Here is a 10,969-nt window from a genome sequence, read left to right as displayed (position 1 = left end):
GTCCTAAAAATTCTTTGTTTTCGGTAACATGCTAAAAAATTATGGTAGGGAGGCCGGGAAAATTTGTTTTTGATTTTGTTTTTATTAAGGGAGACTTTTCAGAAACTATTTTATTTCGTCAAACAATGAATACAAACAAGCGGGTTATACCTTTAGAGCATCAGCAAGTTGATTTCTAATATCACTGGGCATGTTTAATGCATAAAAAAGTGCAGTTTTGCAACTTTTTGTCAAAAAGTTGAAAAATATATTCTCTCCAGGGCAATAAAACATTTAGGGTCGGGCCAAAAAAAATTTGGGTAGGTCGGGATACCGGAAACAAACAATTTGTTTTTACGCCTAAGCGGTTGAAAGTTGTTTAACAATGTATTAACACTGGGAAATGTTTATTAAACTATATTGGTCGATTACTAGTATATCAATTTTCCATTTAAACAAGTCTCAGTGTTATTATGTTTCCCTTAAAAAAAGAAGGGAATATTTAACAAAAAGCCCCAACCATTTTAAAGAAATGTAAAAATAATTATTGTTTTCATAACATCATTACAAATACAACACTGGTTTTAAATGAACACTTAAACAATGGAATGCCGCGAAAAATAATACAGTTTTAAACCATGTGTACAATGTATTTACCATTAACATCATTAAAATATTTATTCAGTAAACAGGAGATAGTTACTGGTGTATACAAATTGATCAAGTGTGAACTACGAGTTATTTCTAAAAGATATAATGACATAAATGGCTATATTTTACTTCCGTGTTCTTATTTTCCGTGAAAGAGACTTGGCCTACATAACGCGCATTGATTTATAATATGGCGGTGTCTATATTTTCAAAATTTAATAAGGAGCATAAAAGTGACAAACATACAACAGGATCGTGCACATTTAACGTAAATGTTAGAAAGCAGAGCAAATGTTCTGGCGGTGTAATATTTGTATGCATACCCTTGCAGGCAATGTTGATAGCTTTAGTTGCTTTTGTTGGATACTTTTCATACCAAGACGCATATCATAACATACCGTTATTGGCACAGGAATACATCACAGAATTGTCAGTATATTGTGACGACATCTCTCTAAGTCCAGACGATAATATTGAAACATTTAATACAAAGAAAAATAATTTGATTCTGTCTGTAAACAGTGATGATGGAAGGTACATCTGCACATACAAAAATAAAGATGCCAAGAAGGTGGTAAATACAGTAAGTAGCAAACTTCTAAAAATCTTACATAGTTAATGAATAACGAATAATCACAACTATTTCGAATATTGTATGTATCTCTTGTTAAGAGCGTATGAAAAGACGTGGAACCTATTATTCTGGATTTATCTGAAGTAATAAATCTACTTATTTATCGTGCATATCACTTACGCCTTATATAAAGAATGTAAAGCTTCTTTATATTTTGTAGGTGGTAGAGCGGACATTAATGCAGACGTTAGCTAGAGGTAAACTGTTATATATTCTTTAAAGCTTGTATTGACCTATCTGTAAAATACCTTGATCGTTTTGTCGATAGACTGCATTTAAACTGTATGCCTGTCGCGCAACTATGCATGAAAATATATTATTATACTTCAAGGTTATGGCAAGCCAGTTGTCCAATAATTACGTGAACCCCGGTTCACGGTTGAAAACCTAGGATTAACGATCGATAAACTAGATTTTTCGAACGTAAACCTAGGTTTTTCAAATACTATCCTATGTTTACGAGCGTGAACCTATATTTACGAGCGTAAACCTGAGTTCACGTGCGTTAACCGTAAACTTGGGTTTATGACCGTGAACATGGGTTTACGGCCGTAAATATAGGTTCACGCTTGTGAACACAGGATGACGACCGAAATTCATACTTCAATCGAAAAACCTAGTTAATCGAACGTAAACCTTGGTTTACGTTCGTAAACTATGGTTACCGCTCGTAAACCCAAGTTCACGGTCATAAACATAGGTTCACGTCCGTAAACTATAGTTCACGACAGGCCAATTTTAATAAAATAATTACGTTTTGGTAAAAAAACTAGGATTATCGAATACTTACCTATATTTTCGAGCAAAAACATAGGATAACGGGGGTTTATGGTAGGATTAACGATCGATAAACTAGGTTTTTCGAACGTAAAACCAGGATTTTCGAATGCTAACCTTTATTTTCGAGCGAAAACATAAGATTATGGGCGTAAACCATAGTTTACGCTCGTGGACCCAGGTTTACATTCGATATACTAGGTTTGTCGATGGATCGTAAACCATGGTTTACGTTCGATAAACTAGGTTTTTCCACTGAACTATGAATTTCGGTCGTTATCCTATGTTTACGACCGTAAACTTGGGATTACGAACGTGAACCTACGTTTACGAGCGTGAACTATGGTTTACGATGTTATCCTATGTTTATGCTCGAAAAAAAGGTTAGTATTAAAAAAACCTGGTTAATAGAACGTAAACCTAAGTTAAAGTTCGTAAACATAGGTTCACGTTCAAAAATATAGGTTCACGTCCGTAAACTATGGTTTACGGTCGTAAACATAGGTTCACGTCCGTAAACATAGGTTCATGGCCGTAAACCCAATTTCACGACCGAAATTCATTGTTGATTGTATAATCCTAATATATCGACCGTAAACCATGGTTTACGTTTGATAAACTAGGTTTCTCGATTGAACTATGAGTTTCGGTCGTTATCCTATGTTTACGATCGTTAACCTATGTTTACGCTTATAAACCCCCGTTCACGCTGGTAAACCGTAGTTTATGAACGTTAACCTATGTTTACGACCGTGAACTTAGGTTTACAATCGTGAACTTACATTTACGACCGTTATTTTATGTTTTCGCTCGAAATTATAGGTTAATATTCGAAAAACCTGGTTTTACGTTGGAAAAACCTGGTTTATCGATCGTTAATCCTAGTTTCTTGAACGTGAACTAGGGTTCACATAATAAATGGACAATTGGCGTGCCATACAAGGTCAATATATTGAAGGTTGAAAATTACACAATAAATAGAACTATTTCTGAAGATGATTTGCCTCTCTCCAATAGCCACATTGATAAGGTAAGAAAGATTTGTTGTGACCATGACCTTTGACCTCTATGTGCGACATTTACCTCGGACTTTAGTGACAAGGTTATTGTACTTTACATTTCGTCTCGGTGAGGTCAACAATGAAGCTAATTTGATAAAGAAGTGCTTAATTCTCAGCATATTATGATGGTAAACATTGTGTATTTAAATACTTGAAAATAAATTAAACAATCTAAAATAAAGCGATTTGGCATTTAACCACCATATGTTACCTCGACATCTGACCTTGTGACCGGATTCGTGCGATCTGCACTTTGTCTTGATAAGCTAAATAATTGATGCTTTTATGAAAATCATTCCAGCAGTTTGTAAGATATAGAGCGTGTGCAACGTCAAAACTGTTTGCCTGGCTTTTTACCCCCCCCCCTTTGTCTGCTTGGTGATCTGAATTGTATAAGATTCATTTTATATTATAATGGTAAACATTTATGCGTAAATACTAAAATTTAAACGAAACAGTCTGAGAAAACGTAATTAGATTTTTTGCCAACAAGTGTGACCTTGACCTTTCATCCGGCGACCCGAGACGTGAGTCTGGTTGATTTTTTTAATTTTATTGACACAAAAATGTAAGCAAAACAGTTAATGCTTGATTACGGTTTATATGATAGTGGAATCAAAGTATTTTATCTTTTAAAATTTAGCTATCTGAAAAAAAACAACAGTGTTCCCCTCCTTTGAATCTTGTGACAAGGTTTGTATTTTCGGTAACATGGATTGATATGGTAAACAACTGATGCTAGTTTAATGAAATACCTTCTAGCGGTATTGACGATATGGAGCGGACACAAGTTTAAGTTATTTGATATTTGACCTCCAGTTGTGAAATTGATCTTGGATGTAGTGACCTGGGAATACCTTATTTTCATTGTTATATCATACAGAACATTATATCAGTTACTTGAAAATTCATGATATTGTTTTGGAGATATACCTCCAGAAAGAATATACAGAAGGACGGACGGTCCGACAGACATGCTTAACTGATGTGTAGTCTCGTGTTCTTTGTATCCGGAAGTATGTAATATACACGTTACCATATCAAAACCAAACGTCTTGGAATATAAGGATACGAAATAAACTTCTATATGCATACAATTTGTATTTTAGATGTACCATAATCTGTCACACAAGACAACTCTAAATAGTAAAGACTTGCGCCGTTGGCTTATTTTCATACGACTTCAACAGTGTTTAATCTGTTCCTCCGGACGTTATTTCAGACAAAGACGGTCACCTGTGTTACATCATAAGCCTTCTTAACGTAAGCAAGTCTAAAAGAGCTCGCGTTACTGATGACACGATGCATTTATATCAATTACAGTATCAAAAAGAATGTCATATAATCGTTTATTTTTAGGGTTAGCACAGCGACAATATCTTTCATGTGGAAATAACAGTTTAGCACCGACATCTGGACACCTTACATTCACGTTTTCTGGAGTTTCGCAGCATCAGAAATATGAAGGTAAAATGAAAAGACTATGAGTACATTGTATTGACAATTAAGTAGAGAATTACTTTATCCAAAACCAAATATCTGCACACATGATAAGAAGATGCTGATTGCAAAAGGTTCGAAAGAAAAGGAGAAGATGAACTGCAATACACTCTTTTATTATATACCTATATAAATTCTGTAAAATATCGGCTTGTATTTCACAATTAAATATAAACAGACAGACAAAAATTCCGTATTGTACCTTTTAAATTCCGTATTGTACCTTCCGTATTGTATGCTGCCGGACTATTTTCATAAATATGCATGACCCGACACATTTCTATAAATAGCGCACATGAAAACTTCACTAGGTTCCATTTAATATCAATAAACATTGAAGATTTCGTTCAAGAACAAAACAAGAATCAAAATGGTAAAGGTATATAATAAAAGGGTCATTATAACAGTAGCTAGATCTGGGACTTTGTATTCGGCTCTCGTGGATTTTGCTAAGTCGGATCACACTCGGCGCTTGCGCGCCTCGTGCTATCCGATCTGGCAGAATCCACTCGAGCCGAAAACTGCATCCCAGATCAAGCTACTGTTATAATAATCCTATTTTATTGTGTTTTAAGATTCCAAAGATATTTAAGCAAGTCGCTTATATTTGAGCAAGTGATTTCATATGTAATCATATACGTTTTACCTTAATATATTTTAGGGAATGGAAAGGACTTAGCTCTTCACTGGGATAAACATCCAGAACATTCATATATTGTTCGAAACATACATTACCACAACGGTGAAATAACCATTCCAGAGGGACGAACATACTACATTTATGCCTCCGTACACTTCAATATTTCACGAGGAGACGACAAAATTGACAGACCAAGAAAGATTACATTGCGAATTTGTCGAATGGTTTATGGATATGAACAAACGTTGCTAGGGAAAACGCAACTGTTTGACGTTAGTCACGGTGATGTTGTTTCGAGTCTGGACGTTGGAAGTTATTTGCAGATGTCTAGAAATGATACGATCTATGTTAAAGTTTCCGATGCATTTTCGATCATCCGCGGCTCGCGAGGTAATACCTTTGGTATGTTTCCACTATCAGCCTGATGAGCCTTAGGCGAAACTACTGACTCAAAAGTGCCAATTCAGCAGAAACGACGACTGGTATATACTAACTTAATTTAGCTCTTGAAATATATTCAAATCACTCCCGAGTCCATTTCCTTGAAACAATCGGTACTGGTGTCATTTGAAGAATGGTAGTGATCCCAGATGGACCCTTACACACGACCCCGCGTTGAAAGACCGCTACCTAGGTCGCCGCTTCCCTTGAATTGACGCGTGAGTCAGTAGTCGCTGATCAATATCTTTGAAGAAAAAAAAAACCTTTTCGTTTGAACCGACAATAATCCCTTTCGTATTAATTTCAAAGATATGACAAATATTCCATAATTGCTACTATTTGGAAAATTCTTAATGTTATCAAACTGGTTAATATATTTGTTTAAATAATGACTTCTCTGAATTTAACTATACCAAATAAAAACTTCACAAGTGATCCATTTGTACTACGGCTGATTCTAGACGCCATAAGGCGTGTACATTGTACACTAAAATTGCTTACTTTTCGAGTCATTGACATGTTCAGAATGCATGATAAGGATCGTATCACGTCACTGACGAAATTTACGTTTCAAACTGACATTGTAATCACAAGATTTTAGCTTTAACCTCCGACGATGCCACTATAGTTTTCACGGTTGACTGCTGAAAGAAGTAACTTCACATCATGATAATTTCATTTAAATTTGTATGTAATTTTGATGTTAGCTGTAGATATTGTATTTGCTTTAATTGTTCGACTCTGTTTATGAAATACTTCTTTGTCGTCAGGTGTGAACGTTGAAGTTCTATGTACTGAAAAGGATACAGCCCTAGAAAATAAGTTTTACTAATGTATTTTTATTGAATTAAAACTACATTCTTTAGAGGAAGAATGAAGGGTAACATATGTACATGTGACAGGGACAGGACCAAAATGAATAAATTGATGAGTAATTATTGTATTACACCCTTCCAAAAACTTGTGATGGAACTGTATAACCTTTTTTCCCCCCTTTTTTTAAATGTAGCACATATGTTACCTCAGTAGCCCGTCTTATTTTCATGGGTTCAAATCCAGCCCATCATAACTGATTTTGTTTTACTGTTTCCACTTTTGGTTTCTTTTCACATTGAAACATTATTTTATTGGTTTGTTGCACAACTTTGTATTTTTAACATAAAAATGAACGAATGAATTAAAATAATGAACTTTTTTTCTCAATAAAAATACAACAGGTCTGAGAAATAACCTGTGCCATTTTTTCATGTTTAATGCAAGTAATGTGTGAATTTCATGTCATTCAAAGCCGAAAGTTTTTTTCTAGTAATGTTTCACACATCCTACGTTTGGTTTAGGGGAGACTACGTTCAAGGACTTACTGGACCTTGTGCTTGCATTTTGAATTTAATGCAATAAAATGAATTGAATTGAATTGAATTAATCTCGTTTTTTTATCGTAAATAACAAGATGAATAGAGATTTTGACGATTGCAACGGTAATCGTCAAATGTATAACATCAATATAACATCAGTCGTAGTCTTGATATGAAAATGGTTCGTGATTTAATGAATTTAATTGTATTTGTGTTAATAAGGCTTATACATTAATGGTACCAATTATACATTTATGTTCTGAATAATACATTTTTATGCATAGAAATGTTTCTTTCTCAATATTCTAACAAGTTTGGAATATTCTCTAACATGTATTTTCTGGCTCTTTTTGTAAATAAAGAAACATAAAAAATGTGATTAGATTTAAAATTCAGATTAAAAGATAGCTTGTAAGTCTGTTTGTTGATAAAAAATTAACAACTGAATTAAGAACAGTCATTTGATTCTATTCTTGAGACTCTTGTGTATTTATTGGATGCGATGCTTTACAAACATCATACGACAGTCTTTACAACATGATATGTAATATTTGTGTAACCATCTTTTTTTGACTGGCAAAACACAAACTGCTTAGTAGAGATAGTACCAAATTTGTTCAAAACATAGGTAAAAAATCACAAGCTTTGAAATGAAGGCAAAATGTCCATATATTTCTCAAAAAGATATATTTTAAACTGAGATGTATCGAGATGTATATAAGAGGGCCATGATGGCCCTAGGTCGCTCACCTGAGAAACACACCATAACACACCATAACAGTGTAAACATGTTTGACCTAGTGATTTCATGGAAAAAATATTCTGACCAATTTTCATTAAAATTGGAGCAAAAATCTTGAGTATAAATAAGTATTTTCTTTGATTTGACCTAGTGACCTAGTTTTTGACCTCAGATGACCCATATTCGAATTTCACCTAGATTTCATCAAGGCTATCATTCTGACCAAATTTCATGAAGATCAATTGAAAAAAACAGCTTCTACACAAGGTTTTTCTTTGATTTGACCTAGTGACCATGTTTTTGACCCCAGATAAACCATATTCAAACCTGACCTAGATATCATCAAGGCAATCATTCTGACCAAATTTCATGAAGATCAGTTGAAAAATACAGCCTCATTGCATACAGAAGGGTTTCTTTGATTTGACCTAGTGACCTACTTTTTTATTCAAAATGACCCATAATCAAACTTAACGTAGATTTTTATCAAGGCAATCATTCTGACCAAATTTCATGAAGATCAATTGAAAACTACAGCCTCTATCGCATACACAAGATTTTTCTTTGATTTGACCTAGTGGCCTAGTTTTTGACTCCAGATGACCCATTTTCGAACTCGGCCTAAATTTTATCAAGATAATTATTCTGTCCAAAATTCATGAAGATCAATTAAAAAATGCAGCCTCTATCGCATACACAAGGTTTTTCTTTGATTTGACCTAGTGACCTAGTTTTTAACCCCAGATAATCCATTCTCGAACTCGGCCTAGATTTCATCAAGATAATCATTCTGACCATAATTCATGAAGATCAATTGATAAATACAGCCTCTATCGCATACACAAGGTTTATCTTTGATTCGACCTAGTGACCTAGTTTTTGACTCCAGATGGCCTATTTTCAAACTCGGCCTAGATTTTATCAAGGTTATTATTCTGACCAAATTTCATGAAGATGAGTTGAAAAATACAGCCTCTATTGCATACACAAGCTAAATGTTGACAGACGACAGACAGACGACAGACGACGGACATCGAGCGATCAGAAAAACTCACCTGAGCATTGTTCAGGTGGGCTAAAAAGAAAAGTTTGTGATCAAGGAAGTGTAACTCTTCTTGGAATGTAGAGCAGAAACATCAAAGAGACATAATATATTGGATATTTTCTCTTCGGATGTACAGTTGAATATCGTTACCTCGATATCGGTTAGCTCGATACTCCGGTTAGCACGATGTGTTTTGGTCGGTCCCGATTTTTCCCTTTATATTTTAATGTAATTATTTATCATTACCTCGATATGATTAGCTCGATATTTTGTTTAGCTCGATGAGATTTTTCAGTCCCGTCATCTTACCTGCACTGTTTTTACACCTGGTTTCGTCGATATTACAGTTTGTCAAAAAATATCCATGTTATTTGTAAGGTGTGAAAATCAACCTAATGTTGTTCAGCGATGTATTAATCATAATCAAGCTAGTTTGTGTGTTTATTTTGTTTGTTATTAAATGTCATAAAGTTTGCATTTAATTCAAAATAATTAGTCTTATAAAACAGCGTGCAAGGAAGCAAGCTGTTTTCCAGTATAACAACTAATTTGGATGAAACATTTTTCTGTTTGACGGAGTAAAAATCTGCCATTTAACAGGCAAATTTTCGTTATCGAAACACAGTCAAAATGACTACTCAATTAGGAACATAACCGCTGCATTCAGACTTGTTTAGCGAAGGAATAAAAATGCTAATATTTACACATATACTTTGAAAAATTAAAAAGTTGTATGTATGTACATGTATGTACTATTTAATTAAGATGTTTTATTTGTCAATAAAATTAAAATCGTAGTTACGTTTTATATTGTTTCTTTCCCCTTTCCTACCCCTTGGAATACGCATTGGATATAATGACAATATAGACGTCCGACACAAGTACAAATTAGTCCCAGATAGTCGATATCGTTACGTCGAACTTCGGATACGTCGATGCTATTTTTACAGTCCCTTGAATATCGAGGTAACGGTATTCGACTGTATTTCCCTTTACATTCAAGAGTGAACTGAATTGCTGAACAATGATATCATACTTGTTTGCTGAAAAGAGAAGCATATGCATCGGTGTGATAACCTTCAAATACATGCAGTAACAGGAGTCAAATATTTAAGCTCAGACAGGAACTTGAACACAGAACCTCTCACACCTTAGGCAGACACTCTACCGCTGAGTTAGAACAGCAGTACCCGTAGCAAGACAGTGTAAGTGCATCCTTTATCTTCCCGACTATCTAGCGTGAATATGATTTTTTTGTGACAATAACATGTTCGGCGTACTCCGGATTATCGGCATATTGACCTTGTGAGTCATTAATAAACGGCAATTGTCATGTAAAGTAAATATAACCTAATTTTTTTAACGTTTTTAATCGTTCAAAAATACCAAACATTCCCTGACATGTTTTTATAGCATCAACTTACTAACTGACAATATCAGTAAAATATTACTGACACCGAAACTTTCAAATTTGCCATTTTAGCAACAGGCGAATGGTAAAGCAATAATGATATATTTTGAGAGGATGTCAATCGATAGGAAATTACAGTTCTCAGCAAAATAGCTTTCTGCATCATACGAAGTCATTAGCATTCGCTTTCAATCAGTATTATGACTAAGATCCACTGTCATTCATTTATTCCAATGATTCATAGACACAAAATCCATTGTTTACATTTTTACTCGTTACCGATGCACATTTAAAGAACCATTATATTTACAAGTCAAAGTACACGAAAAACTCAAGTATGATCTCTAAATATAGCCTTTGACATTTACAGCGCATACACGAAAGGAAAAGCTGAAATTCTAAACTAGAACTTTCCTTCTGGCAGTTGAGACAAACGATAAGATTTAATATCGCGGTTTTCAAATGTACATGTTATTCTTTCGTTCTCACGTTCGCTGCGTTTTCATCCTTTCGCATACCCAATTTCACTTTTGTTTTGTGGCAGATGGCAGAATGACATAACGATATTGGTCAGGAGAGAATAGCGCTAACAGATATCTGTACCTTATCAAAGAATCACATTTGTACATGTATTCTAAAATGGGAAATGCCAGGATGAGTACGCATGACTGTGAAACGCGGTTGTACCCAGAAGTCGGCTTTTTACTTTTTACTTACCAATATTCTTTTGAAC

At 34.4% G+C, this 10,969-nt stretch overlaps 1 protein-coding gene across 1 annotated transcript; it reads left to right on the top strand.

Moving 5' to 3' along the window:
- Positions 1 to 532: 532 nt before the first annotated feature.
- LOC128558494 (uncharacterized) lies at positions 533 to 7,414 on the top strand. Its single transcript, XM_053547981.1, has 4 exons — positions 533 to 1,213; positions 1,425 to 1,461; positions 4,462 to 4,569; positions 5,264 to 7,414. The coding sequence occupies exons 1-4, from the start codon at positions 821 to 823 to the stop codon at positions 5,665 to 5,667; spliced, it is 942 nt and encodes a 313-aa protein (XP_053403956.1). The 5' UTR covers positions 533 to 820; the 3' UTR covers positions 5,668 to 7,414.
- The last annotated feature ends 3,555 nt before the right edge of the window (positions 7,415 to 10,969 follow it).

Source organism: Mercenaria mercenaria, chromosome 7, assembly GCF_021730395.1.
Source record: "Mercenaria mercenaria strain notata chromosome 7, MADL_Memer_1, whole genome shotgun sequence".
NCBI classification, from domain to species: domain Eukaryota; kingdom Metazoa; phylum Mollusca; class Bivalvia; order Venerida; family Veneridae; genus Mercenaria; species Mercenaria mercenaria.
This window is presented reverse-complemented; position numbering and strand designations above follow the sequence as displayed.

Bases quoted from the DNA above. Each gene is read 5' to 3' on its own strand.
- LOC128558494 (XM_053547981.1), top strand. From the start codon at position 821: ATGGCGGTGTCTATATTTTCAAAATTTAATAAGGAGCATAAAAGTGAC. The intron at 1,462-4,461 runs GTAAACTGTTAT...GTTTATTTTTAG, and splicing joins AATGCAGACGTTAGCTAGAG to GGTTAGCACAGCGACAATAT. The intron at 4,570-5,263 runs GTAAAATGAAAA...AATATATTTTAG, and splicing joins GCAGCATCAGAAATATGAAG to GGAATGGAAAGGACTTAGCT.